General features: G+C 36.9%; 1 protein-coding gene across 1 annotated transcript in view; it reads left to right on the forward strand.

The window, feature by feature from the left end:
- The window catches only part of KIF13B (kinesin family member 13B), a 199,302-nt gene that overhangs the window by 120,088 nt on the left and 51,435 nt on the right, over window positions 1-27,779 (forward strand). Inside the window, exons 20-32 of the mRNA XM_077868673.1 lie at window positions 1,093-1,242; window positions 1,536-1,664; window positions 6,954-7,127; window positions 9,373-9,530; window positions 10,877-11,009; window positions 15,627-15,773; window positions 16,413-16,442; window positions 17,976-18,075; window positions 18,650-18,776; window positions 19,540-19,595; window positions 21,312-21,436; window positions 22,959-23,135; window positions 25,889-25,981. Of these exons, the coding sequence (XP_077724799.1) occupies window positions 1,093-1,242; window positions 1,536-1,664; window positions 6,954-7,127; window positions 9,373-9,530; window positions 10,877-11,009; window positions 15,627-15,773; window positions 16,413-16,442; window positions 17,976-18,075; window positions 18,650-18,776; window positions 19,540-19,595; window positions 21,312-21,436; window positions 22,959-23,135; window positions 25,889-25,981 (1,599 nt within the window). The remainder of the gene's footprint in view (window positions 1-1,092; window positions 1,243-1,535; window positions 1,665-6,953; window positions 7,128-9,372; window positions 9,531-10,876; window positions 11,010-15,626; window positions 15,774-16,412; window positions 16,443-17,975; window positions 18,076-18,649; window positions 18,777-19,539; window positions 19,596-21,311; window positions 21,437-22,958; window positions 23,136-25,888; window positions 25,982-27,779) is intronic.

A 27,779-nucleotide genomic window follows, 5' to 3' on the forward strand; every position in this document is an offset into this window, starting at 1 on the left:
CTAGAATAATACTTACTTTAATCCTCTAAATTATTTGGCTAATCAAGAAACTTAATAGCCTATTTTTTTTGGCATCTTCTTTCTTTTCCTCATTTTGTGTTCTCTGGATTTCTAGTAGAATCTTCTACATTCCATTCTGACATCTATTGGTGTCACAAGTGTCTGCTTCTGTACTGGACTGTGAATTTACTCAGGACAGAGACCACACCTTATTCATTCTCTCCCCACTTCTCCACACTTTGCTAACAGAAACTTACAATACCTCTTTTTTGAATAGAACATCAGTGGTATCTTAATATTTATATTACTAAGAGCAGATTTTAAAGGAGTTTTGATCCTAAGATGGGTGCCGTACAGCTGTACTTGTCGAACTTTCTCAAGTTGCAGCTTTTCCCATTTAGGTCAGCCACGTACTTGTGCATATTTTAAAACAGAAATACATACCATGTATGTTTTTATAATTTTCAACACTGGTCTTGTTTCCACATAGAGTTGTTTATTTCCCTCTTGTTTGTTATTTTTATTTTTAGCATCTTGTTTTTTAAAAACATGTTTATTTTTTCCAGATTGTCATCAATAAAAATGATATTTTATAGTTAGATGACATTTTTTTCTTCAAAATTTTTTCCCTTTTCTTTTTTCTTCCATACTCTTCTTATATTTTAGCCTAGAAATAAAACATTAACAATTTACAAAAAAGAAAGCACTCTCATGTAAGGGGGTCAGCTCTCCTTGGTGGCACTGTATCTTATGATTTGGCAGGAACAAGTGGAATAGACATGAATGAAAACTGAAGAGTACTTTTGTATACTCGACTCACTTTTTTAGTCAATTGGTTTTCTCTGTTTTTATGGCAAGATTTCCACATAACGAAGAAGAAGTGATAAATGTAATGACATATTACTGAGATGGCTGTCATGGGTGAAGGATGTTGACCATTATTCTAAAATAGGGAGTGAGGAATAGTGTGTGTAATCCAGTGCTATGCTTAACCTAAGTTTAATAACTTTATTAGAGGCCATCAAAAAGTGGTAGTAGGTTGAATTAATTTAAGTGATTTCTGAAGTTGCAATGTCTAAAATCTCTTTAAAGGTCATACGATCTTACTTTAAGCGTGCTGATCCATTCTATGATGAGCAGGAAAATCACAGTCTTATTGGGGTGGCGAATGTTTTCCTCGAGTCACTCTTCTACGATGTGAAGTTACAGTATGCTGTTCCAATTGTCAACCAGAAAGGAGAGGTTAGTTGTCTTTTCATGCCTTGTACTCTTCAGAGAAAAGTTTAAGAAGCAGTAGAGTGTTGATAGGATATTGTTGTGACTCTTTGTCATTAATAACAAATGCTATTTATGTGTATTATTAATACATGTTTTTCCATCTTCTTGATGGTGATTATTCCAGTACTTTGAGGAGAAGTAACTGTTAGAACCTAGGCTTCTAAATTGTCATTTACTTTTAACCCAACCATTTGATTCTAAAGCTGAAGAAAGAACAAAATCTGGAAAGAGTACCTGCTTTTCCTCTGTTGTTATAGGTGGCAGGTCGGCTGCATGTAGAGGTGATGCGAATCAGTGGTGACATTGGGGAAAGAATTGCTGGAGGTGATGACAGCATAGATCTTTCCTGTGATAAGGAAACCCAAGAAAACAGACTTGTGTGCATGGTAAGTCCCAGTTTCATTTCGAAGCAGTGGAAGTGTAGCTGATTTGAGGGTTGTAGGTAGTTAGACAATAAATGCTGTTCTTTTTCAAATTTTGAAAGTATCTGTTCCTAAATAAATCTTTAGTATTGGTATTCTAGAGACCATATTTCATTGTATATACTGTTTTTTTAAAAAAATATTTATTTATTCATGAGAGACACACAGAGAGAGGCAGAGAGATAGAGGGAGAAGCAGGCTCCTCCTAGGGAGCCTGATGCGGGACTCGATCCCCAGACCAGGATCACACCTTGAGCCAAAGGCAGATGCTCAACTGTTGAGCCCTCAGGTGTCCCTGTATATACTGATTTACCACTCAGCTAGGTACTTCCATTGTCTTCCTCTATAAAGCCTGTAGGATAAGTCACTTCTTTTTTCTGGACCATTCTGCACCAAAGTTATATGGATGTTTGTCTGAACTTCTCTGCAGAAAAACAGTTTTTTTTCACATAAATTTCCTCCTCCTATTAGACCTCTTGACTTCTGCTATGCTTGTGATTCATCCTAGCCCCGATTCTGTTCACACTGTTTTTCCACGTTTTTTTTTTTTTGTTTCTCGTTACCAATGTGCATTTGCGTATGCTATTCCAGATGTGCTGACCTCAAACCCTACTCTTTCTAATCTTCCGAGGTGTGCCATTCATGAACACTGTTGAGTATTATGTGTCAGACATCATGCTGGGAATATAACGATGAAAAAGGCAGGACTTCTTTTCTTAAGGAACAACCTGTGTAGTTTGTGTGTATGTGTAAGGGGGACACACAAGTGAACAGAAGATTCCCAATATCATGTGACCCAAGTGCTCTGAGAGAGGTAGACAAGATATGTTTTGGGACATAGAGGAGAGATAATTAACTCAGAGTAAAGTCTGAGGAAAAATTCTGGAAACAAGACTCAGAGTGAAACTGAAGGAGAGCATGTTATGTAAAACTCTTTCTCCATGAGGTGGCTTTATTTTTTTCATGGATAATTGCTAGGTAAATTTTAAGTAGGTCATTATATTCCTGAACTCCTATCCAATTGGTGTAGTCAGTGCCACCTCTGTTACTCATTATGACAATGAAAAAAAATCCTCTCATACATTTCTAAATATACCCTCGCTGGGCCTTTGTGCCATTGGTTGAGAATCACTGGAGGAACCACTTAAAAGGTTTTTGAGGAAGAGAAATCCATGAGGGTCATAGGAACAGTGTACAAGTGAGAAGAAGGCGATTAAAAAGTGCAGTGAAAAAAATCCTAAACTTAACTCTAATTTCATAATCCATCTCAGTCCAGTCCTGTGTCTCAGTAAATATTTCTAGAATGGATACCAAAAGGAGTGAGGCAAGCTATGCGGAAGCTGTAGCTATTAGAGATGGCTTCCTTTCTATGGGTCTTTGCTTGCATATATTAAGGCCTCAAATGTTTAAGGCAGATACTTCAGAATGGGGGGGGGATTCTTAATTCATTAAAAGGTGAATCTTTCATTGTGTTATCCATGATTCTAGAACATTTTTTTCTGAGATGATATGATTCGCAATGTTGGAACATAGACTTGATGACATTCCATAACAGCCCATTTAAAAGATGTTAGACTAGTAAATGCAGCTGTGTGAAAGTTTACATTAGTACAAGGATACTGTCTCACTTGGAAAAAAATCATCACTGAAAAAAGTAGTATATCCTGGATAACATAAGCTTAAAAAAAAAAAAAAAGTTAGGGATATGTGGGTGGCTCAGCAGTTGAGCATCTGCCTTTAGCTCAGGGTGTGATCCCAGAGTCCGGGGATCAAGTCCCATGTCATGCTTCCTCCATGGAGCATCCTTATCCCTCTGCCTGTGTTTCTGCCTCTCTCTTTCATGAATAAATGAATAAAAATTTTAAAAAATAAAAATAAAAAAGATTACAAAAAATAAAGTTAAATATCTTAAGTTTTTTTAATGGAAGATATCAAACATAGACAAAGTAGTGAGAAAAGTGTTATTAATCCCCACCCACCTTCCCTCAGAATTATCAACTCATGGTCAGTCTTATTTCACTCATCCACTTAAGCTACTCTGTACTATCCCCTTCCCATGAATTATTTTGAAGCTATTCCAGACATCATATTTCATCTATACTAGTTTAGTATGTATCTCCAAAAGAAGAGTACTTTAAAAAAGCCATTATATCATAATCAAAAATTAATACTTTCTTGAGATACCCAGTTTCCTTGATTGTCTTGTTTGAGGTGTCTGTTAAATCTATCTTAATCTTTAGGTGCTGGCACTTGTGCTTGCTTGCTTCCTTTCTCTCATTCTCTCTTTTTCTCTTACCCTACAATTTATCTGTTGTAGAAATTGGGTTGTTGTCTTGTATTTTCTCATAATCTGGATTTTGCTGATGGGTATTATTTAATGGGTTAAGATGTATTTGCTGTAAATTGGTAATTAGATATGAAGATGTTAAATGGGGAAGGAGAATAGCAAGGACATTTTATAGGTGGTGGGGTGTTCTTCCATCAGAAGGCTTTCTTTTGGGGATGTTAGCAATTACTGGTGATTATTACCTAGATATTTCATTAGGAGTTAGAAAAGAATGATACTATAATTCTGTCACCCCTCATTTATTAGCTAGAATTCTTTTCTAGAGAGAATTTTCCTATTAAATCAAGTATTTTGCTCTTCAGAGATATGTATAGGAAAGGCAGGGTAAATACTCCATTCTATTCTCCTTTAAAAAAAATCTCATTTTCAGAAAAATTAATTGATTTTCCTTCTAATATACAAAAGTAACCAGTGAGATTTTACTTTATTTTCAGTCCAAATATCATTATGAGCTCTTCAATTTAGATATATTTGATGTGTTTCAATCCATTGTATTTATTACCTATATTGAACCTCAGTTGATCCCATCTTTGACCCATGTGCTTCTCTTCAGTTGTCTTGGAGTCCTTTTGACACAACCCTAACCCATGGGCATTTCCTATATTCTAACCATGTAATAGACTTTGTGTAAAAGGAAGAAGATAGACTATATGACAAAAATATTGATGGAAAAAATGAAATCAGTCTGGGACACTTAATAATAGGTGATAATTTATCACCAGCTTATAAAAGCAGTCTGGATTGTGTTTTTTGTGATGAAAAATAAGTATGTGCATATTAAATATTGATATCTTTAAATATCTTTACATTAAATTAAATTAGTATGTTTTAAAACCCCAAACAGCATGTCTTCTGACATTCTTGGGCTTTATATTGAGCAGTGGCAAGTCAAAGTCTATGGTATTCTGACACCTTGTGGTGATTTTGATTTCTGTATGCAGAAACTTAAAAAACAAAAAACAAAAACTATGTTCTGGGTATGAGGCTATTCCTCATTCCTGATATTCTTCATTCCTGGCAGTCTTATTCCTGAAAGTTGCCTGTAGAATATAGGTCAGCATATAAAATCTTATAATGTATTTCGATCTTAAAATTGAGATTGATTTTTTAAAAAAAATATTGGCTTTTTGATGGAATTTAATCACAGAGAAGTATGTATCAAACATCTGTCCATTCAGTACTTGGATGTGATTTTGTTCATTTCATTTTATTTGTACAGTCATTCCTCACACCAGCATCATTCCTCACACTACATCATCATTAGGTAGGTAGCTATCCTGTTTCACATAGGCGAAATCTCAGCCTAAGAAAACTAAGAATTTAATCTGCTCAAAAACAGAAGCTAATATGTGACAGAGAGTTTTATTTAGATCTTTGTTCTACAAAAATCTTGTAATCTTCTCAAATATCACATTGTCTCACCTTGAAGAATATACTAAAAAAATTTTTAAAACTTAATGAAAAAAGTGATGGTTTTTAAAATTTAACAAAAAATTAATTGCCAAACACTGATTGCTCACTCTTTTGGGTTTGGACAAATAAATTGCATTAGTCAATCTGTCTTTTTGTAGCCTTTCAGAGAATTGATATCTAAATGTTTCAAACTCTTGTTGCCATTGTAGGGAAAAATGAACAGTAATAGGATTTCTCAACAATTGCCTACCCATTATATAAGTGCCTGGTATAGAAGAAAATAGTCATCTGCTTTGCACGATATTCTGTGTTATTATTAATGTACCCTAAAACGTTAAGACAATTATATTTGTGGTTGTTGAACTACATCAGCTTTGGCCACATATTCAAGTTTATTTTTGTTAAATTTATTTACTGGATGCATAGCACATCATACAACATGCAGGAAGTGACCAAGTGAAAAACATAATAAATGATCAGTGCTCAATCATATGAAAGTCAGCCCAGTCAATTCTAAAATTAGAATTTAGTTTTGCTTAATTAATTTTAGAATTTAGTTTCCTTTATAGTTGGAGGAGTTTTAGAATGTCACAACTTATCACAAAAATTCCAACTTAAAAATCAACCTGTCACTGCTGACCAAAAGAAATATTTAGAATATTTGACTGCTTTAAATCCATTATGGGCATTTATTCCTGGTGCATTTGGGTCTGATTAGACATCTATTTCTAACTGCATGTTGTTATCACAAAATTCTACACTCCTACGCCCAGGATGCATTTCCTTTGATTCATCGCCCCTAAGTCCACATAGAGAAGGCATTCAGTAAGAGTTGGTACAGAGATCATCAACATTCACTATCTTTAATCTCCTCCTTTTGTCCCTCCAGATCTTCAAAGTATACCTTCCTAATGCCTTTAAAATTTTCCAAAAAATTCTCTAGTACCATGTAATGTTCTACTCAAGAACCTTGTTATTTTTTTATCCTTCAAAATATCAAATAAATGTTTTTTGCCCTTTACTGAATGTTCCTTATTGGCACCTATGCTGATTTCATTCTTCATTTATCATTCCTAACAATCTTATGTTCTTGGGACCTGTCCATAGTTAGCTGAATTCATATCATTGAATGGTGTTGATGGTTGAGAACTTTTATTTTTTTGAGCCAATTATTATTATTATTATTATTATTATTATTATTATTATTATTATATGATGATCATAGTGATGTTGTAAGAAACTAGAATTGGCCTCTAAATGCTTGAAAATATCCCGAGTTTATAGTCAAGGTCATTGTTACCATGTGTCAACCTCTTACTAAACACGACAGTTCTTGTCAGCATTACGCAGTTGAGGAAATACTGCCCAGAGTGAAGGGGATTTGGTCAACAAAAACCAGTAGTAATACAGCCAAGACTGGGACCCATATCTGATTCAAGGTACCTTTATTGCACCTTTTCTGAGTTAAAAACAGAGCCTCACTTTTCCTTCAGGTTAAAATACTCCAGGCCACTGGGTTGCCACAGCATCTGTCCCACTTTGTGTTCTGCAAATACAGCTTCTGGGATCAGCAGGAGCCAGTAACTGTTGCACCTGAAGTGGATACCTCCTCCTCCTCTCCTGTCAGCAAGGAGCCTCAGTGCATGGTTGTCTTTGATCACTGCAATGTAAGTTGGTTTTCCAGACATGGTTAACATTTGATTACTTAGGTAAAAACAGGACTGACTGTAAAATGAGCATTATTTTGTTGAATAATATGGTATCAACATAGATCTTGAATCAGAATTTCTTAGAGTGTGGTTGGAGTCAAAACCTGAAATGTCATCAATACACTAGTGGTACACCTTAAATTAGCACAGTGTTATATGTCATCTGTATCTCAGTAAAGCTGGGCGGGGGGACAGAACACTAAAGTGTCAGTGCTCCTTAACTCCTCCACAATAAAAATTTACTTTTATGTCAATATATATACAGCTGACCCTTGCACAACACAGGTTGTAAATGCATTTTCTTTTCCTTTTGGTTTCCTTTTTTAAAAAAATATTTTACTTATTTTTAATTGACTAGTTTTTTAGGGAGGGAGGGGCAGAGGGAGAAAGAATCAAGCAGGTTCCATAAGGAGCCCGGAACCTGATGTGAGGCTCAGTCTCACAACTTTGAGATCATGACCTGAGCCAAAATGAAGGATCAGATGCTTAATCTACTAAGCCACATAGGTGCCCCCCTTTTGGTTTTCTTTCTTTCTTTTTCTTTTTTTTTTTTTTGTTTTCTTAATAATGTTTTCTTTTCCCTAGCTTACTTTATTGTAAGAATACAGTACATAATATACATGACATATAAAATATGTGTTAATCAACTGTTTATGTTATTGGAAAGACTTTCTGGTCAATATAGGCTATTAGTAGTTAAGTTTTTCGGGAGTCAAAGTTAGTGTGTGGATTTTTGACTCCACGGGGGTTTGGTACCTGTTATCCCCATGTTGTTCAAGGGTCAACTATATGTGTGTGTGTGTGTGTGTGTGTGTGTGTATACACACACACTCAAATGAATCCATGTTTTGTATAAGATTATTGGAGAAATTGTCATCTAAAAAGTTTAGGAAACTAGTGTTTTAGAGAAAGTGAAGATAGAAAAGAGACAAAATGTACTTTATTGAACACTTAACGCTCTATTAAGGACTTTGTTATTCTTTCACTTGATCTTTACCACAGTTGTATTCAATGATAGTATTTGTTTGTTTTTAGCAGAAGCAGCTAGTTCAGAGAGGTCCGTTTTCCCATGACTAGTAATTAGAAGAGTCAGGATGGTCAGACTCTAGATTTTTTGTTTCTACTATACCATAGTTGATCCATCTCAAGTTTTTTGAGGGAGAGGTCTCTTTCTAATCTCTTTTAAACGTAGAAATACCTTTAGTGTGTTAAAGATTGAGAGAGAGAAAGAAAGTGTATATTCTATGACTTTTTACAATAAACTGTTTTGGAGCTTAATGATTACTATAAAATGCTGTCATATGTGTCTTGTAAAGATGGACAGATTAAGAGAATTTTTAAAAATTAGATTTTTTTGTATTGATGATCATTATTTATTTCCTTACTCTATTAGTGGAGATAATTAGCTTCCTAAAAGCTAGAAAAAATTGTTGTTCTAACACACTGCTCCCTTATTGCTTCTAATAACTTTTATATCAAGACATTGTAGATCATTGTTGGAATTCTTTTTTTTTTTTAAGATTTTATTTATTTATTCATGAGAGAGAGAGAGAGAGAGAGAGAATGGCAGAGACACAGGCAGAGGGAGAAGCAGGCTCCATGCAGGGAGCCCGACATGGGACTTGATCCTGGGTCTCCAAGATCAGGCCCTGGGCTGAAGGCAGCGCTAAACTGCTGAGCCACCCAGGCTGCCCTGGAATTCTTAATATAATTATTTATACTTTAAAAATGGCTTCCCAAATATTGCTAACAAAATAAAACACAATACTGGTTTTTCATAATAGATTTTCTTTTTTTTTTTTTTTTATGATAGTCACAGAGAGAGAGAGAGAGGCAGAGACACAGGCAGAGGGAGAAGCAGGCTCCATGCACCGGGAGCCCGATGTGGGATTCGATCCCGGGTCTCTGGGATCGCGCCCTGGGCCAAAGGCAGGCACCAAACCGCTGCGCCACCCAGGGATTCCCATAATAGATTTTCAAAGTGAAAAGTATTTTAAAAAATCAGAGTTAGACTTATGTTTAAAGTCAAGAACCTTAGACCATCTGAGCATTCATTATGCATGTTAGATGATAGTTCTGTTCTATAATTAAAACATTTTTTTTCATTTCTCTTCTCCATGATGAAGTAGCTATATGATGGTGGATATAAGTAATCATAAAGTTACCAGAAAGTATTTCCTTTCTATAATTACTTTTTTTTCAGGAGTTTTCTGTTAACATTACTGAAGACTTCATTGAGCATCTTTCAGAAGGAGCATTGGCAATTGAAGTATATGGCCATAAGATGAATGATCCTCGGAAAAACCCAGCCCTGTGGGATTTGGGGATTATTCAAGCAAAAACACGTAGTCTTCGGGATAGGTGAATTTTAGATATCCTTCTGGTTCCATATATTATTTTATTTATTTATTGTTTAAAAAGATTTTATTTATTTATTCATGAGAGACACACACACAGAGAGAGAGAGAGGCAGAGACACAGGCAGAGAGAGAGGCAGGCTCCACACAGGGAGCCCGATATGGGACTCAATATGGGACTCGATCCCGGATTTCCAGGATCAGACCCTGGGCTGAAGGTGGTGCTAAACCGCTGAGCCACCCTGGCTGCCTATTTTATTTTATTTTTAAAGATTTTATTTATGTATTTGAGAGAGAGACAGAGATAGTGAGAGAGAGCATGAGCTGAGAAGGAGAGGGAAAAGCAGGCTGCTTAGTAGGGAATCTGACATGAGGCTTGATCCCAGGACCCTGGGATCATGACCTGAGCTAAAGGCAGATGCTTAACCAACTGAGCCACCCCAGTCCCCCTTCCATTTATAATTTTAAAGAATTGCTAGAGATTAATACTGCCATTTATAAAGATAACCCTTTCCTGTGCATTATCAGTATCCCAGGGATAGATACTATTGTTTCCAGGGTATTTATAGCACATTTAAACTTCTTGGAGGAGTGAACTTTGAAGAGTGATGGAAGAGAAGTTAGTTAAGAATGAAGAATGAATGAATTTTTGGAGAATAATTGCTTATTATTCTGAATTCTAATTAATCAACTGTAGGGAGGATGGATCAAGATATACTCTAGAATTCAGGTTTTACTTATTTTGACTTTAGCACAAAGTTCTTTTGAAATGCCATCAATCATGGAAGGAGGCAGGCTTATTTGTTGACCAGGATTATAAAAAGAAGAGTTAAAAGGGAATGACTGAAAGAGCATGGTTTGTGCTTTCCATCTTACTATAGAAGAGAACCAGATGTTCTTTTTTTGCATTTAGAATGTTTCAGTAGATCCTAAACTAGACATTGAGTTTTTTTTCTTGATTCTGTTATTAATCTGAGCAAAGATGCTTGTCAAGTTACAAAATCAAGCGTATATATCACTACCTTTATCTATGAAAAGATAATCACTGTACTTGCTTTTGGGCCTCTGATTACCATATTTGAACCACTTTGAATAGATTGGTGAATAGATTGGTGATTATCATACCTTTTTAAATGAGATGAAGGAACCATTTCAGTTCTGATGTTAAATTTGTTTTGTTTTGCTTTTAATTATATTTGCTAGTATATTAACTCACTGAACTATAGGTCATTCTATTGAATTATTCTGTTTTGACCTCATTATCATTGTTAGTTCTCATGTGAAGGATCCTAAGCTGCCTGTATTGAAATAGAAATGTATGATTTTCCAAGAACTTCAACTATTTCCTAGATGGAGTGAAGTTACCAGAAAAGTGGAATTCTGGGTCCAGATCTTGGAACAGAATGAGAATGGCGAATACTGCCCTGTGGAAGTAATTTCTGCAAAGGATGTGCCAACAGGAGGAATCTTTCAACTCCGGCAGGTAACAAGATTGTGAAAGTTATCATTTTGAATGTTAACATTAAATTCTTTGGCACTGTAAAGCTTAATATTGGATTCCTATTAGCAGAAATGTCAGATTGGTGATAATGAAATCTAGACTAGCCAAGTCCATATTTTGTATTAAAATTGCCTCCTATTTCATGTCTGTTTTCTTTCATTTAAAAAAATTTTACTAATTATATTATTTTAAAACCAACTTCTTTTAGGTTTAAGTAAACAAAAAGATAAGCTTTAAAAGATGACTCAGTATTAAATTGCAGGAAACAATGGAAACATATCAAGCAGCATTAGAATATTTCTAAAGATTCTCTAAGGAGAAACAATGTGACATGGCAGAAGGAACAAGCACTTCACAGTCTAGTAACATGCTAGGGTTCAGTTTTGATCTCCCCTGGCTTAGCCCTAAATCTGCGACCAAATTCGGTAACCTCTCAGAACCTTTCCTTAGAAATAAAGTGGAGGTGTGATGATAACATCAACTTTGTATGACTAGTATGAGGTTAGAGGTACCATATATGAAGCACAGTGCTTGGTACTTGGGAGGTGAAAGGGCTCTTTTCCTCCTAATACCAGTCAGTTCTCTAATTCTCTGCAGGCATCAACTGAGTGTCCTACAGTTCAATTTGGTTTAGACCTAGCCACCCGAAGTTAGTGTCAGATACCACAGGTGTAAGGGCTCAGATTTAAGCATAAGGTTGCCCTCACTTCAGATGCCAGTTCCAAGTATTGGGTTCTCAGTTCTTTCCAACTTGGCTGCAAAGTTAGGAGTTTGCCCAATTCTTCTCCCCTTTACTTACTATTTCTAGTTTTTTTAAAAATAAAGGATACGACTCAAGAATAATAGACCAATGGAGGAGATTTGTGGGACAAAGTATAGTAGGAGGGATAAAGAGCTTGCATGTCCTCTCTAGATGTTCATTGGATGTTTATTATGTTTCATAACGGATGAAAGCATTGGCCATGGGTGATTAACTCAATCTCCGTCCCTTCTCTGCTCTGTACAGAGGTTTTGGGATGGGGCTGACAGTTCGAAACCTCTACTTCTTCTTCTTCTTCTTTTTTTTTTTTTTTTTAGGATTTTATTTATTTGAGAGAGAGAGACAGAGAGAGCATGAGGCATGAGCAAGGGGAGTGGCAGAGGGAGAAGGAAAAGCAGCTTCTTGCTGAGCAGGAGCCCGACATGGAGATTGATCCCAGGACCCTGAGATACTGTGACCTGAGCCAAAGGCAGACGCTTAACCAGCTGAGCCACTCAGGCACCTCCCCATACCCCGCCCTGTTCCAAACTTCTCATCAAGGCTTGTTTTTGTTTTGTTTCTGGCTACCAGCTCCCTTCCTGAAGCTATCTAGGGGCCTACCAAGAATTGCCAGGTTAAAAGTTCCATCATTAAAAGATGCACCTATAATCATTATCACGCAGGAAGTTTTGAGTTTTAGGAGCTCTCTGTCAGGATCTGAAGACAAAGACCAAATGTCTTCTATATGTCTTCAAATGTGTTAAATAAATGCAGCTGAGGGGGTGTGCATAGGTGGCTCAGCGTTTGAGCATCTGCCTTTGGCTCAGGGTGTGATCCCAAGGTCCTGGGATCAAGTCCCGCATCAGGCTTCCTGCAGGGAGCCTGCTTCTCCCTCTGCCTGTATCTCTGCCTCTCTCTCTGTGTCTCTCATGAATAAATAGGTAAAATCTTAAAAAAAAAATAAATGCAGCTGAGTAGATATGAATACCTGCCAGAAATCAATGTAGCTGAGAAATATGTGGGAATTGTCACTTAACCCCAGGCAGATTATAATCTGTCAAGTTTCTATGCCACCAGCTAAAGAGAAATTATCTTAATAGAATTTACATTGAAGATTTGGAAAAACTCTTTTTTTTGCTATACTTTACATTAATTTGACATTTAGTAGAATATTGTCTCCTATGATAGTTTCTATAATTTAGAACAATGGTAAACTATTAGAATAGTTCTTAAAAATGAATGTTGAAATCATTCAAGGCAGAATGTGAGAAAAGATTAAAGGGAAAAGAAATTTTGCTTAAAAAGTTTGCTCAAATATTTAAGTTTCTGAATGTTTTAGTAGGAAGGTGATAAGCACTTGTTCTCTGACCCCAGCAAATAAATTCTAGCAAATTCATTCATGTATGGGCAAAGAACTAAATCAAAAGGAAATTAGCTTAAATTATAGCATCAGATATATACATAAAATAGGACTCTTAAGGGTGTGAAGAACATCTTTTTCTGAACATCTGTTGAAGCTATATATATAATATATCTATCTATCTGTCTTCTTTGGATGCCTCAGAAATTCGTTGCCTGGAAGGCAAGACCAGATAATTTTCTGTGGTTTAGTATAAATAGAATATATAAGTATTTGTCATATTTCTGACAGCCTTTACTACTCAAAGTGTTCAAAGATGCATTGAGTTCATCAGGAAAGGTTTTTTGAAAGATGTGAGTCTTAATCTGGGTGCTGAAGCAATAATGCAAAAGCTTTTTTTCATACATAAACAGCAACAATAAAGTTATAGTAGTTGGAATTAGGTAAGTTTGGGGAGAAAATAACATGTAGCAGTAATCTGGAAAGCAGTAACACAGGTTATAGAAGCATATGTGGCTAGTTCATAGAATGACTTGGATGGTAGGCTCATTTGAATTTAATGTATTTCAAAACCAGAACCTACTGTTCTTGAACAGGAAAACAGCAGAGGAGAACTGATTATGTTAACCATCTGAAATTGCTGGTTTTGTGGTTAACAAATGCTCAAATATTAGTAGTTACAGGAAGTTCAGTTCATTAGTTTAAAGTGTACTGTTTAAAGCTTTTTCTGTGGCACAGTGAGCTGTTCCTGGATCTTGCCTACCTTGAACCTCCAACCCCCCAGTGCCTGTACTTCCCCCTTCCAGTGTGGATGCACACAGGGAGTAGGCTACTTTCTGTTTTAGGCAAAGTAAACAAAATGTAGCTAATTGAAATGACTAAACTGTTTTAGACAATTAAAATGTTTCCTGAGGTACTCTTTCCACAAAATATCTGATGCATAGTCCTTGGAAAATATTAAATCAAAAGACATCTGTAACCCATCTCTTCAAATCTAGCCTTCTGATTAATGATTGCCTAAATTGATTTCCCTGATAACGCAGAGCTCTTGGGAATTAAAATCTGATGGGAGAAGGGAAGAGTAACTGACTTGAAATTGTATATTCAAATTCCATTGTTCAAATTCTGTTTTACATTCCTAAAATTTATAAACCAACTTTGAAGTCAGTAATTTAGGAACATGGGGTATCTTCTTTTAAAATACTTCTTCATTGTAAACATACAGGGTGGCATAAATATTATTAAAATGTGTGTGAGAAGGAACAGTTTCTCTCTGTTCAGTTCTTCATTTTACAGCATGGTTTTAAATTATTTGGGATTAGAGCAGTGAACCCAGGATAGTTGTTATCATTCTTATTTCTGACTCTGCTTATTTTTAAAAGTAGATAATACTATGTATATTGGGTTTGGTAATCCACTTAAAAAAAGTCGGGATGCCTGGGTGACTCAGTGGTTGAGCGTCTGCCTTTAGCTCAGGGCGTGATCCTGGGGTCCTGGGATCGAGTCCCACATCGGGCTCCCCACAGCTCCCCATCGGGCCTGTTTATCCCTCTGCCTGTGTCTCTGCTTCTCTCTCTCTGTCTCTCATGAATAAATAAAATCTTAATTTTTTTTTTTTTTTTTCCTGAGAGAGACAGAGGAGGCGGCAGGGGGAGAGGGAGAGAGAATCTTAAGCAGGCTCCACACCTAGTCCAGATACCAGTGCAGGAGTCAATCTCATGACCCCGAGATCATGACCTGAGGTGAAATCAAGAGTTGAATGCTTAACCGACTGAGCCACTCAGGTGCCCCAATCTCTTTAACTTAATATATCACGTATATTTTTCTATAGCAATATTTTAATGACAATGTAATATTTTATTATATACATCATAGTTTAAACAGTTGTTAATATTATACATTTATTTGTATCTAGTTTTTTGTTATTCTTAACATTGCTTTAAGATTCCTTATATACATATATGATTATTTATTAAAAACAGATTCTTAGAAAGTTGAATTGCTGGGTGAAGGGTTAGTTATACTTTTAAGGCAAAGTGCCTTGCAGAAAGCTTTTACCAGTCTGTTTTCCCACCAACAATGTATATAATTGCCTGATTCGTAAACTTTGGGCAGTATCAGAAATTGCCTTTTTAAAAGATAATTCTTAGTTTAGTAAGTGAAAATAAAGGTGTATCGTGCTTATTTTAATTTGTATTTATTTGATTGCGAGTTGGACAGTTTTATTGTCCCTTGCTTTTTTGCATTTCCTTTGTTAGAATGTTTCCTCTTAATGTTTCTTTTTATTGAAAAAATATGCAAGCCATATAGTCCATGTCTTTCTACTTGCTTAAAAGGTAAAATTTTTTTCCTGATTAGTTTTTCAATTTGTAGTTTACTATTTTTAAAGCTGACACAGTGTCTCCAAAGTTAAACACTTTTTCAACATCAGCCTGTAGGGGTCTCTCTAAACCAAATTTTTGGAAATTACACTGATTTTAAGAATTGTGTGTTGATACAGGGACAGTCCCGGCGAGTCCAAGTGGAAGTAAAGTCTGTGCAGGAATCTGGGACTTTACCACTGATGGAAGAATGTATATTGTCTGTTGGCATTGGATGTGTAAAAGTTAGAACGCTCAAATCCCCCAAGACTCATGAGACTTTTCATGTAAGTTTCTGTGCCAGGTATGTTCTTGTTGAAAGACCTGATGAGATGAAAGAGTCTTTTGGAACCTGCCAGAAAACTACCTTCCATGAACAATTCTTCTTTCACTTTTCTTTAATATTTTATTGTTTTGTTTTTGTTTTTGTTTTTTTACACTATATTACATTTGCATAGAGTCACTGCACCCATACCAGACTGTTGGTTTTGCCCTGGTATATAGCATACTGAGGGTTAAGACATCACAGTCTCTAGAAATTCCTCAGTTGCCTACTAGTGATTAACTTCCCCTACTACCGACCTTCTCTGCAAAAACCCCCTACTGGCTTATAAAGACTGTTTGCCAGCAGGTGTTTGATTTCTCCTGGGGAGTGGGACTATAAACCCAGCAGGGAAAGTATTGTACTGGTTCCTGAAAAGGTCAAATGAGTGTTCTTCACTTTCCTATGAGAAGCTTAAGATTTTACTCCAACTTCCTGAAAATGATAAAACTGAGAATGAGGGTGAGCATGGGTGGGAGATGAAATAGTATTTATTCATTAAATTAGAAAATAGAAGGTATTGGGAAGAGGTTGGTTGTTGTGGGTAGCTTGATTCTTGGAAAAAATAATTGTTTTAGTTATCTGTAATATATTTTTCTTCTAGGAGGAAGAGGAGGACATGGACAGCTACCAGGTAAGGAAGCACCTTACCATCATGAGCTAGATTACACATTCCTGAGTCCAGTCGTACTGTTACTTAAGAATTAGACAATTAATTTTGAATCAAATACTGCTTTTTTTTTTTTCAAATTAAAACAGAGTTTTGCAGACTTTAGTGTAAAAATCATTTGTGACTGTTATCCTTTTCCAAACGTGGAGCTCCTCATCCAAGTTTCCCACAGATCTATGTCCCCAGATCCTTTTCCTTGCACTTTCTTTCCTTGAATGGAGTCATCCACCCTCTTCCCTATAATAGCTGTCTTATACTGAGCTTCTGTCAAGCCACACTGCTTAGGTATTTTCCATCTTTTAAACCAGGTCTCCCTTCCCCACTTCAAACAGTCACACAACTTTGGTTTTGTCCAACTCCCCTCTTCCTAATCTCCTGCAAGATTTTGTTTATGTCTGTCAAGTTCTATCTTGTTAGTCTTGCTAGTCATTGTTTAGGACTGTCAGAGCTCTTCGGATCCTGATTATGTCATCCAGCGTAGTCACTCTCCTGGTTTTGCATCATTCTAATTTGATAAAAATGTCTGCCTTCCTATAAGTGACTGATAAAAATATTGGATCAGATAGGGTTAAATACAGAGTCCTATGGCACAACAATAGAGATTTCTTTTAAGCTGACATTATTCCATTAATCCCTGTTCTTTGGATGTGATATTTCAGTCATTTATGATTTCATTCAAGTAGATTCATTGCACATTTCTCCATCTTGTCTACAAGAATGTCATGAGCTATTTGGTTAAGTGCCTTAGTGAAATCCAGATACACACTATATCCTCAGCATTCCACTGATCTACCCAGTTTTGTTAACTTTATTATAAAAGGAAATGAGGCAAGATTGGTGTACAGTCAAGTGTTGGCTGGTAGACTTCTTAGTCTGTTGATAATGCCCCCTCTGTCCTCCAAAAATGCCCCCACAAGAAACAAGGGAGAGAAGCATTTATATTTTACTAGTGAAACATGTGGAAGGCTAAAACAAGTTAAGAAATTGAAGGAATTCTTATGATGGTTCACAAAGGTATAGAGTTGAAGATTATTGAGTAGTATTTGTGATTTTTTTAAATTGTACTAATTTATTAATTTTTAAAAGTAATACCTATGTTCAGTGTGGGGCTCAAACTCACAACGCCAAGATCAAGAGTTGCATGCTCTTCTGACAGCCAGCCAAGTGCCCCAATATTTGTGATTTCTATCCAGCAAAGGAGCATCACAGATCTTAGTTACTTGGAGTTCTGTCCCTTGAACCAATAGAAATAAAACTGGTTCTGGATATCAGAGAATGCTTTTCAGAAGCTGTCTTGTTCCAGAATAACAGTGCTTTGGTTTCTGGAACTTTCTGTTCTGAATAATGATTGGAGTTAACTAGTAGTGGTCATAAAGATCTTGATTGATGTATAATACTTGAAAATTTTGAAACCTTAGAGTAAGGTAAATGGAGCATTGGTTTCAAATATCTTGTCTTGAGGTTATATTTGCCATAATTTCCCTTGTTTCCTTTTAGGATCGGGATTTAGAGAGACTGCGAAGAAAATGGCTAAATGCATTAACAAAACGTCAGGAGTACTTAGACCAACAACTGCAGAAACTTGTCAGTAAACATGGTAGGAAAAGCAAATTGAATATTTCCTCCCCCTGCCCAAATCTGTGCATAATTAATCTCCATTTGCAGCCACATAAATTAGAAGTAGATGAACACATCAATAATGAGGATGGCAAGAACATAGGAGTGTTACTTATTTTTATCATATCCTTTCGGAGTTACATTTATTTAACTGTAATGATGTCTTTCTATAGGTCTCCCCCCACCCCCAACAAAGAGAGAAAATACAGTATATAAACACTGTCCTTCAAAAATAAATTAAGGAGGATGCTAATGTTCTTGATTTCTTACCCAAAGGCACTAGAATCTTCTAACTCTGGAAGAAATTATTCATGTGCTGGTCCATGTTGGCCTTCCATGAACCTAAGATGGCCTTTCTGTAAAAGTACACCAACCTTTTCAGCTTATCATTCATTTTTTATTGTGATTTTTTATCACTAATTAGGGAAGTAATAAATTTTTGGTGAACCATTATCAACCAGTAACTGAAGTACAGGCAAATCCTATTGATACGCAGGATGAAAGTGTAAATCAGGTGAGAAATCTGTATTTGATCCTCATTCCTGATGTTCTAGATAAAACAGAGGATGATGCTGACCGAGAAGCTCAACTTCTAGAGATGAGGCTAACTCTGACGGAGGAGCGGAATGCAGTAATGGTGCCCTCTGCTGGCAGTGGCATTCCAGGGGCCCCAGCAGAATGGTATGAATGCTGTCACATGCCTTCTGATGTTCCAGATACTCACTGAGCTGCCTGCTTTCTGTGTGAATTTTGCCTATGTTTCAATACATGAAAGACTCATCATAGTACTGGGGAAACAAGTTTGAATTAGAGGAAGTGTTAAATTATTTTCATGAGTCGGAATAACTATGGCCTAAAACTGTGTTTTATTAAATAATATTGTTATTGGCCCAAGTAATTAAGATTTCTGAGAATCTAAATCAATATTTAATACCACTGCACTTAGCATTAAAAAAAAGTTAATATGTTAATTACTTGGGTCATTCCCTTAAAAGACCATTTGGTCATAATAAAATTGCATCTCCAGGAGTTTTTGGTTTTGGTGCTGGCTTAAACTGTACTGTCAGCAAATGTTCTGTGCCAGTTTATAGAAATTAAAAATAGTAAATTCAGGCATATGGGGTCCTTAGGTATATAATTTTTTAAGAAAGTAACTTTAAACAAGGGAGCTTCAATTATAAACAGGTACATGTATCTTATAATACTGAATTCTAGTATCAGAACATATGATAATTATACACGAGAGCACCAGTGAAAAGAAGCAGCAGTTACAGGTAGGTCTTTGGGAGCATCTCTAATGTGAAAATATAACAAAAACATGATACCCACAGTTATCATTGGCTTAACTTGTAATACTTCTCAGTGTGGGTTAGCGCTGCATCTCGAAGTACATGTTGCTGAGAAAGTCTGCTTTATTTAAGATGCGATTTGTTCATTGTTTTAGGACCCCAGTTCCTGGGATGGAAACACACATTCCTGTTATATTCCTTGACTTAAATGGTAAGTTAGGAGGTGCTTTCTGAAGTCCTGCCTCTGACAAATTAGTGTCCAAGTAATACTTAGATTCCAACAAAGTTTGCAGTTAGGCAATTCTACTGTAAGCCCAAGGTTAGAGTCCATTTGTGTACACTGAGGGACATTAACCCTTGACAAAGAATGAATTTTCTGTAAGAATAATAATTTTTTAACCGTACTAGGTATGTTTATCCTGTCGCATTCTCACATTTCATTCTATAATCTGTACTTATGTGTATGCTTTGTTATTATCATGTTAGGATGGAGTAGTCGTGTTTTCCTGCACTTAGAGTATTGTCTTTGTTAATTCTTAGGAAAAGACTTCTCTCTGAAAAAGACTAGTTAAACTAGTGATGCTTACGTAGCATGCTTTCTTTTATGTGGTATTTTCTTAGCATTGTCTAACAAATTTCTCACTTTTTCTGTGAGTTCTTATACCCTTCACTCCTGCATTGCTTGTTTATGAGAAACTGTCAATTTTTTCTGACTTTTTTCTCCTTCACGTAAAATATTTTGGATGTGGCTACATTTTACATTTGCTCTGTTCAAGGAAGGAAAATAAAACTGAAAAGATAGATTAAAGAGCTAAAAATAAGGTAAAAGTCAGCAGTTAAATTCCTAAAACGTTTGCAGAAAAAACGTGTGGTACAATGAACTATCCTAAATGGACAAGCTTGGGTATCCTCAATGGTTTTCTTCTATCTAGCTGAAAGTAAGTTATGATATCTGAGGTATTTATTTAGCATCTTGTACTATTTAGCTTATTTAGACATATGGAAAATTATATATACAATTATAGATTTATTTTATAAATAAATAAAATAAAATTATTTTATTATAAAATTATATAAAATTATTATACGCAACCAGCATTAACAAATAATGCTTAGCCACTTCTGCTGTCTCTCCACCTGAGAGGGTTTCAGATAGAGTGTTTTGCCTCTATCCTCCCTTGTTGTTCTCTGACACTTTGGAAGCTGAGGGTTACTACAGATTATTCTCATATTAGGTTCCTAGACAGGTGAGGTGCTCATGTGTGTGCATGTGTGTGCATGTGTTTAGAAGGGTAAGAGTGGAAAACAATAATAGCTTATAAAAGACCTGTTTGTACGGATATCCCAACACATGATGAAGAGCTTTTTCAGCCTTATGCCCATTCTTGCACGAGCTCATGTACTAGAAAGATACTTTTGATCCCTACTCACAAGCTTCAGATAGATAGGGGATTGGGAGGGCCAGACTTAGAACTAAATAACTAAAGGGCCAAGGGGCAACCCTCCAAGTTTCTGGCTCATGTAGCCAATTGATTCTTTTGTTGAACTTAACTGTCAGATAATTGGAATCACCCTCGCTTCTCATTTCTTCAATGCACTAAAAGATAGGGAATTTGGGTTAAAATCCTATCATTAACATTTATGGGCTGACCTTGAATAACCTCTTGGGTATCTTGGCTTCGTTTGCCTTCCATGTAAAATAAGGCATAAAGGTAGGAGATTGGATAAGATAATTTCTTGAGAGTCTGTCCATCTCTAAGAACTGTGAACTGTTTAATGGACCTCTTCCGTGTCATGTAAGATTTTAGAGTCAAAAGCAAATGAAATTTGAGGCAGTAGAATTTTAATACTAAGCACATTGAAATTTAGCTGGTAGGGGTTATCCTTTAAAATGATCTCTGATTTAATGGAACTTCTTCGCTTTTAGCTGATGATTTCAGCTCCCAAGATAATCTTGATGACCCAGAAGCTGGTGGATGGGATGCTACCCTTGCTGGGGAAGAAGAGGATGAGTTCTTTGAACTGCAGATTGTAAAACAGCATGATGGAGAGGTAAACAAATATAACTAGGGGAAATCAGCTGAAAAGTAGTTTCTTTAACCTTTCCATGCAGCTTTTGAAACAATCAGCAGTGTCATCATTTTAATGCTTATATTTCTCAAGAAATAGATATGAAAGCCTTTCATTATGACTTCCAGAAAGAGCAGAATCCCTTCCAGAAGGAGTAGACAGCCAGATTATGTCCCTTGACCATTTTAGTTCCCCTCCTGGTAAAGGATCTCTGTTAGTATTCATAGTTCAGGTCAGTAGTGGTCCCCTGTCCGGGGAAATGCCACTGAAGTACATACAGATAAAACAATACAATGTTGGGTATTTGCTTTAAGATTCTTTAGTAAAAATCTTCTTAAAAGATTCTTTAGTAAAAACTTTAGTAAAAAAAAGAATAAATGAAGGCAGTGTGGCAAAATCTTGATAATGTTTGAATCTGGGTGATGGGTGTATAGTGGGGGCTTATTTTCTAGTTTTGAGTATATTGGAAAAATTGGAAAATAGTTTAAATAAGGAAAGCTGATGTGATGCTCTGAAGGGCCCATCATCCCTTAGTAGTATTCCTAAGATGCAAAACTTTATAGTAGGGAAAAAACCCAACACACCCAACTGTGATGCGTTCTGTACAACAGTGGGCCTGTCTCCTTCTTTAATAAGTCAGTGTCCTGAGTGACAAAGGGCTGGGGAACCATTTCAGATTAAAGTAGACTAAAGGGGCATGACATCTAAATGCAATTAGTGATCCTGGATTGAAACTTTTGAAATACTTGAATATGGACTATGTATCATATGATCGTTTTGCATCGATGGGAAATTTCCTGAATATAATTGTCCTATGGTTAAGTCAGAGGATGTTCTTGCTGTTAGAAGGTTCTTGCTAATGAATTTAGACATGTAGAGTTACAGCTCTGTAACTTACTCTGAAGTGGTTCACCAAAAAAATAATCCTGCCTGTGTGTTATGAGTTGTGAGAAAGAGGAAGGAAAAGTGGCAAAATATTAACAGCTAATGATTTCAGGTGGAAGATAACACAGGACTTCATTGTCCTGAATTCACATCTTTTCTTTATGTTTGAGCATTTTTCAAAATAAAAACATTTTATTTTTTTAAAGATTTTATTTATTTGAGAGAGAAAGAGAAAGCACAGAAACAGGGGGAGGGGCAGAGGGAGAGGGAGAAGCAGACTCCCCACTAAGCGTGGAGCCTGATGTGGGGCTTGATCCCAGGGCCTTGGGATCATGACCTAAGCCCAAGACAGACACTTAATCGACAGAGCCACCCAGACGCCCCAAAATGAAAACATTTTAAAAGCCAGCCAGCCAGCCAGCCAGCCAGAAACATTATCATCTATACTTCCCAGACTAAAGAAATGGAGACCACATGCTCATATTCCGTAGTCCCTCAGGGCAGTTCTAGTAGATCTGCACTCATGACCAGTATGTATAACTTTAGCCAAGCTAAGATGTTTCCTTGTGAAGTTTTTTCAAGGAGGAGAGGGAAAAATATGATGTGTCTTTCTCCTCAGGTGAGAGCAGAAGCCTCTTGGGACTCTGCAGTGCACAGCTGTCCTCAGCTCAGTAAAGGCACCCCAGTGGATGAGCGAGTGTATCTGATTGTGCGGGTGACAGTCCAGCTTAGCCATCCTGCTGACATGCAGTTGGTATTACGGAAACGAATTTGTGTCAATGTTCACGGCCGGCAGGTGAGTCGTTAATCCTAGTTGAAGAAATGACTTTAATCACAGGTCCAGCATGAGGGCAGGGCCAAGAATGATTGCTCTGGCCTCCTGTCCAAACAGCCTCTGTGCAGCATTGAGCTTTTCTCTTCGACACAACTGCTGCTGTCCTGTACCCATGCCTGCCTCATTCCCGGCTCCTGCCATCCTGACTTCCTCCCAGACAGTATTCAGTTGTTACATGAGTCTTTCGTATTCCATAGTCACAAATTAAATACATTCTTTTGGGTGCCACATAGCTCTGTCAAAGCCAATTCTCTGGTTTTGTTTTTGACTTTTCATTTGCATTGTACAAGATGTGATGGTTCTCTGCAGATTGGCCGTTGTTTGGACTTAGCCTCTGCTTTGCACATCTTTGTTGCCTCTCAGTCATCTTGCTGATTCGTGGATTCATATATTTGGAGAGTATACCCCGTGGAGCTTTTGTATAACAAGATGAGTTAAGAAATAGTCTGCATCTTGAGACAGCCAATGTCTGTCAGCATACGTAGCTGAATAAACAGGTGGCGTTTCTGTCGGGATAGCACTGCAGGTGCTCCCCAAGTGCTGGAAGACGGCAGGTAGAGGAATGGAGAATGCCCAACGAGCAACTCCGAGAAGGTGTCAGAGAGGGGTGGGATAGCATGCCAGCCACTCCTCTGCAGGTGGGGATGTTTGACAGGCAGAGGAAGAGAAATGGGCTGTTTTGTGCAGAGGTGTGCAGAGGCTGTGAGGAGAAGGACAGGGTGTGACAGGCTCAGACCCCGAGCAGCAGAATGTGACGACAGACAGTGTGACAGCAATGTGACGGGGTCGTGCCGCAGAGGCCAAGGCCATCGCTGTCCACATAGTTGCAGCTGGATTATGAAGGTCCTGGTGCCAGATGATTGGGTTTAGTAGGACACTTCTAGGGAAGAACATAAACTATTTCTGTCATTGACTTTGCAAATACAGGATTTGGGAGGCTCATTCTAGGGATTCTTTTAACTGTCTGTGCTCACTTTTTTTGAGGCCTTCTCAATACACTGACTAAAACCAGGACAGATGAAAAGAAATCTTTTCATTTAAAAGAGCACAGTCACGGTTGACAGAGTCCTAGATGTAATCTCCACCCCTAAAAATTAATCTTTAGTTCTAAATGTCACACTGATATCAATCTTTGAAATGAAGACTGGCGGTAATGCTGTTAAAATTGCAGCTCTTTAGCTCGGCAATCCAGCATCAATAAAATCCAGGTCATCAGGGTAGCTATAGACGTATATGGTATGCCTCCTGTTCACTCTTTTCTCCAGCTCTCTTTTCTCGGAAGTGTTTAAGGGATTGAAAAAGACGTGTTGCTCTAGAGGAGCATTTTGAAGAGTTATTTGCCATTCCTGAGCTAGAGATTCTGGTTGCCAGGCACTGAGACTGACCTGGTACAACCACCAGCCCCATGGAATCCTTAACAGAAAAGATGCATCATGGAGTCACCAAGCTTCTTCTGGCATTTTTTTTTTTTTTTGGTGTGTTTTTAAGTAATTTTTAATTTTTTATTATAATGATAAGAAGTTGCCACTTTTTTTTCCCCTGGTTGAAATGACTTGATATTATCAAATTGATACTGAATGACATGATTGATTAGGGCATGCCAGTTTCCCTTCCAATTTCAGGTATTTCAATCCTGAAAATTGCTTTTTGATAGCAAGAATAGGTACTTTCTTATGACGCTAATATATGTATATCAGCTTCTGTAGTTCCATACAGAAAGAAAATAAAAAGTAAAGTAACAACAGCACCGACACCTCCCCATTCCACCCGTTAAAAACAAAAGCTGTAGCTGTGCCCTGACCCAGCTCAGCATTGCAGTGCTCGAGTTGAGAGAGTGAAGGGCTGAAATCAGTGGTCTCTTTGCATTCTAAGAGCTACAGTCTTTTTAAAAAGTAACTAAAGATCACTGAAGAGAAAGTATTATTAAGTAGGTTTATGATAATATGTACTTATAAGGCCAAATGACTTGATTTTTCTATTTTCTTTGGGGATTTTTTCACATATTTGATACTTCCTGTTTGCATAAGGGAAAAAGGTTGGGTGTTGGTTTAATATTCTCTCTTCTTATCTTTATTCACCAATTGTATTCTGCCCTCATCCGTGCTCTCTTCAACCTCTACAGGATGTTCAGTCTTAGCAGCATCTTCAAATGAGTCATCTATGCATTAATTCAACAGTTCAATTCTTAACTGTGCGAAGAGCACAGTCAGCATAAACAATGACCATGCACTCTTAAATCATTCTTCATAACGATCCTGCTTTGGTCAAGAATTTAATGTCTGAACTTGTCAATATTCATGCTGTAAGATGTCCATTGTACTGGAAAAAAAAGAAAGCGTAAGAGTCACCAGTCCTCACTTACATCTTAGAAGGGCATTTATTGTGTCGAAGTCAACAGTCTTATTTCTGTAGCTTTAAGCAGAGCTGAACCAGATGCCCAGTGTCAGTTTCCAGAATTTTGGGTTCACATTCTTCATATATTGGGAATAGGACCTGTCACATGGCAGAAACCTAATAAATTGGTTTTGTGTGCTGAAACAAAGTTGAAAAGCCTATATTTAGTGATTTGGATTTCAACTTGTTCATCTTGGAAATATGCTCTTCTGTTTCTTTTTGATTAGAATGAATGTAGTATCCTTTGTGCTGTCTCTTTGTTAATGTAAACTCAGTTTTTGAGGTAGGAAACCATATTTTTCTGTTTTGTTTTTCTCTAGGGTTTTGCTCAGAGTCTCCTAAAAAAGATGTCACATCGAAGTTCTATTCCTGGCTGTGGAGTGACTTTTGAAATTGTCTCCAATATTCCAGAGGTGAAGGATCATATGAAGTTTGAGTTTACTAAAAATAAACATGTAAAAAGAGCTAACTCCCTGAAAGTCACCTACCTAAGAAATATATAGTCAGTGAAAATGTATATTTGGTCAAATGCTATAGATTTGTAGGGGAAATTTCCTAGTCTTAATGTGATTCATAGTAAAATATATTTGTGGCTTTAAGGGTTCTGGTTTTAGTATTTTGTTAAAGAACTTCCTTTTGAAAAGCAAATCAACACTCCTAGAAGACAGCACTCCTTTTCAGTCCCAGTAGACCTAGGGAAACACTATTGTAATCCTTAAAGGGAGGCAACAGGGATCCCTGGGTGGCGCAGCGGTTTAGCGCCTACCTTTGGCCCAGGGCACGATCCTGGAGACCCGGGATCGAATCCCACATCAGGCTCCCGGTGCATGGAGCCTGCTTCTCCCTCTGCCTATGTCTCTGCCTCTCTCTCTCTGTGACTATCATAAATAAAATAAAATTTAAAAAAAAAAAAAAAAAGGGAGGCAACATAGCACAAAATAGAGATTCAGGCTTTCATTTTGGGATCACACAGAAATGTATCACTTCTTAGTGAGATGAACTTGGTAAGTTACTTGGAGCCTAATTTTTTTATTTTTTAGTTGGGTTAATGATAGCTTCTGTACAGTTTTGTTTTTAAGGATTAAATGAGATGATGTCACAAGTCATTGTGCACACACTAAACAGTCAATTGTAATTGCCATCATTATAGCTCCTATTATTATTTTCTTCTCCTTATTTCTCTTTCTGAACTGAGAAAGTCATAGGAATCAAACACATGGAGTTTGAAATAGCCCCTGACGGAAGCTGGCTGCATGGTGTAGTTTATATATGCTTCCTAATATTTTATTCACCTGGGCTTTGGCACAACTGGTGATGGAGGCCTTCCTTCCTTGCTGGGGGTGGGGGTGGGTGGGTAAGGAGGATTCTATTAGGAGGATATTGGAAAAGAGAGAGAAGAGCACTTCCTTCTGTTATACTCACTATCTGAAATCAAGGAGTAAGTGAGGAGGTGCAGATTGTACTTTCCTTGGGAGTGGAGATGTGGAAATGTGCACTGGAAGTGGACACTCCCTGCTAACCACACTGTCCACATCATCAGTCTCTTCATTTTTGAGGGCTGGAAGTTGTTGATTCTGTTGAGCATTTGAGCAATAGGTGGACAAAATATATTTTAACAGAGAGATTAGTTTTTGGAAGACTGAAAAGATTACCTAGGATATAGGCTTTGTTTTAGATTTCTTGTACTATAAGAAATCTTATACTGGATCTTCAAAGTGTTAGACTTCCACAGTAAATATTAGCTGCTTAACTATTTAATTTGGAGTCAGCTAAACATTTAAAAGCCAAGTCTGTCTTCTGTCTGTTAGACTGGCTGCAAAACCGTAGGTCTGTAGTAGATTACTCTCTGTATACTTAGGTGCTCAGCTAGAGACTTACAATTTATTCTCTGTGTCTGAATGTTATGTGTCTTTCTGGCTGTTTCATATCTTAACTCTGTAAATGGTTTGAATGCAGTTAAAGAACCCCTATAGTAGACTCCCTTACATTTTTCCATTTCTCTCATCTTCCTTACCCTCCTGTCTCATCCCTTACTGATTATAGATTTTTTTATCCCCTTTAAAAATGCTTTTGTTCTCTGGGTGATAGTTTTCAAAGGGAGGAAATATTGAGGGGGAATCAGCTGGGAGATAAGCAGATAGCCTCTCTCCTTGAGCTACCTGTTAATAATTAGCTACACATCTAAGTTGACAAGTGTTTTTTTTTTTTTCT

The sequence above is a fragment of the Canis aureus genome, chromosome 24, assembly GCF_053574225.1.
Source record: "Canis aureus isolate CA01 chromosome 24, VMU_Caureus_v.1.0, whole genome shotgun sequence".
Lineage (NCBI taxonomy): Eukaryota > Metazoa > Chordata > Mammalia > Carnivora > Canidae > Canis > Canis aureus.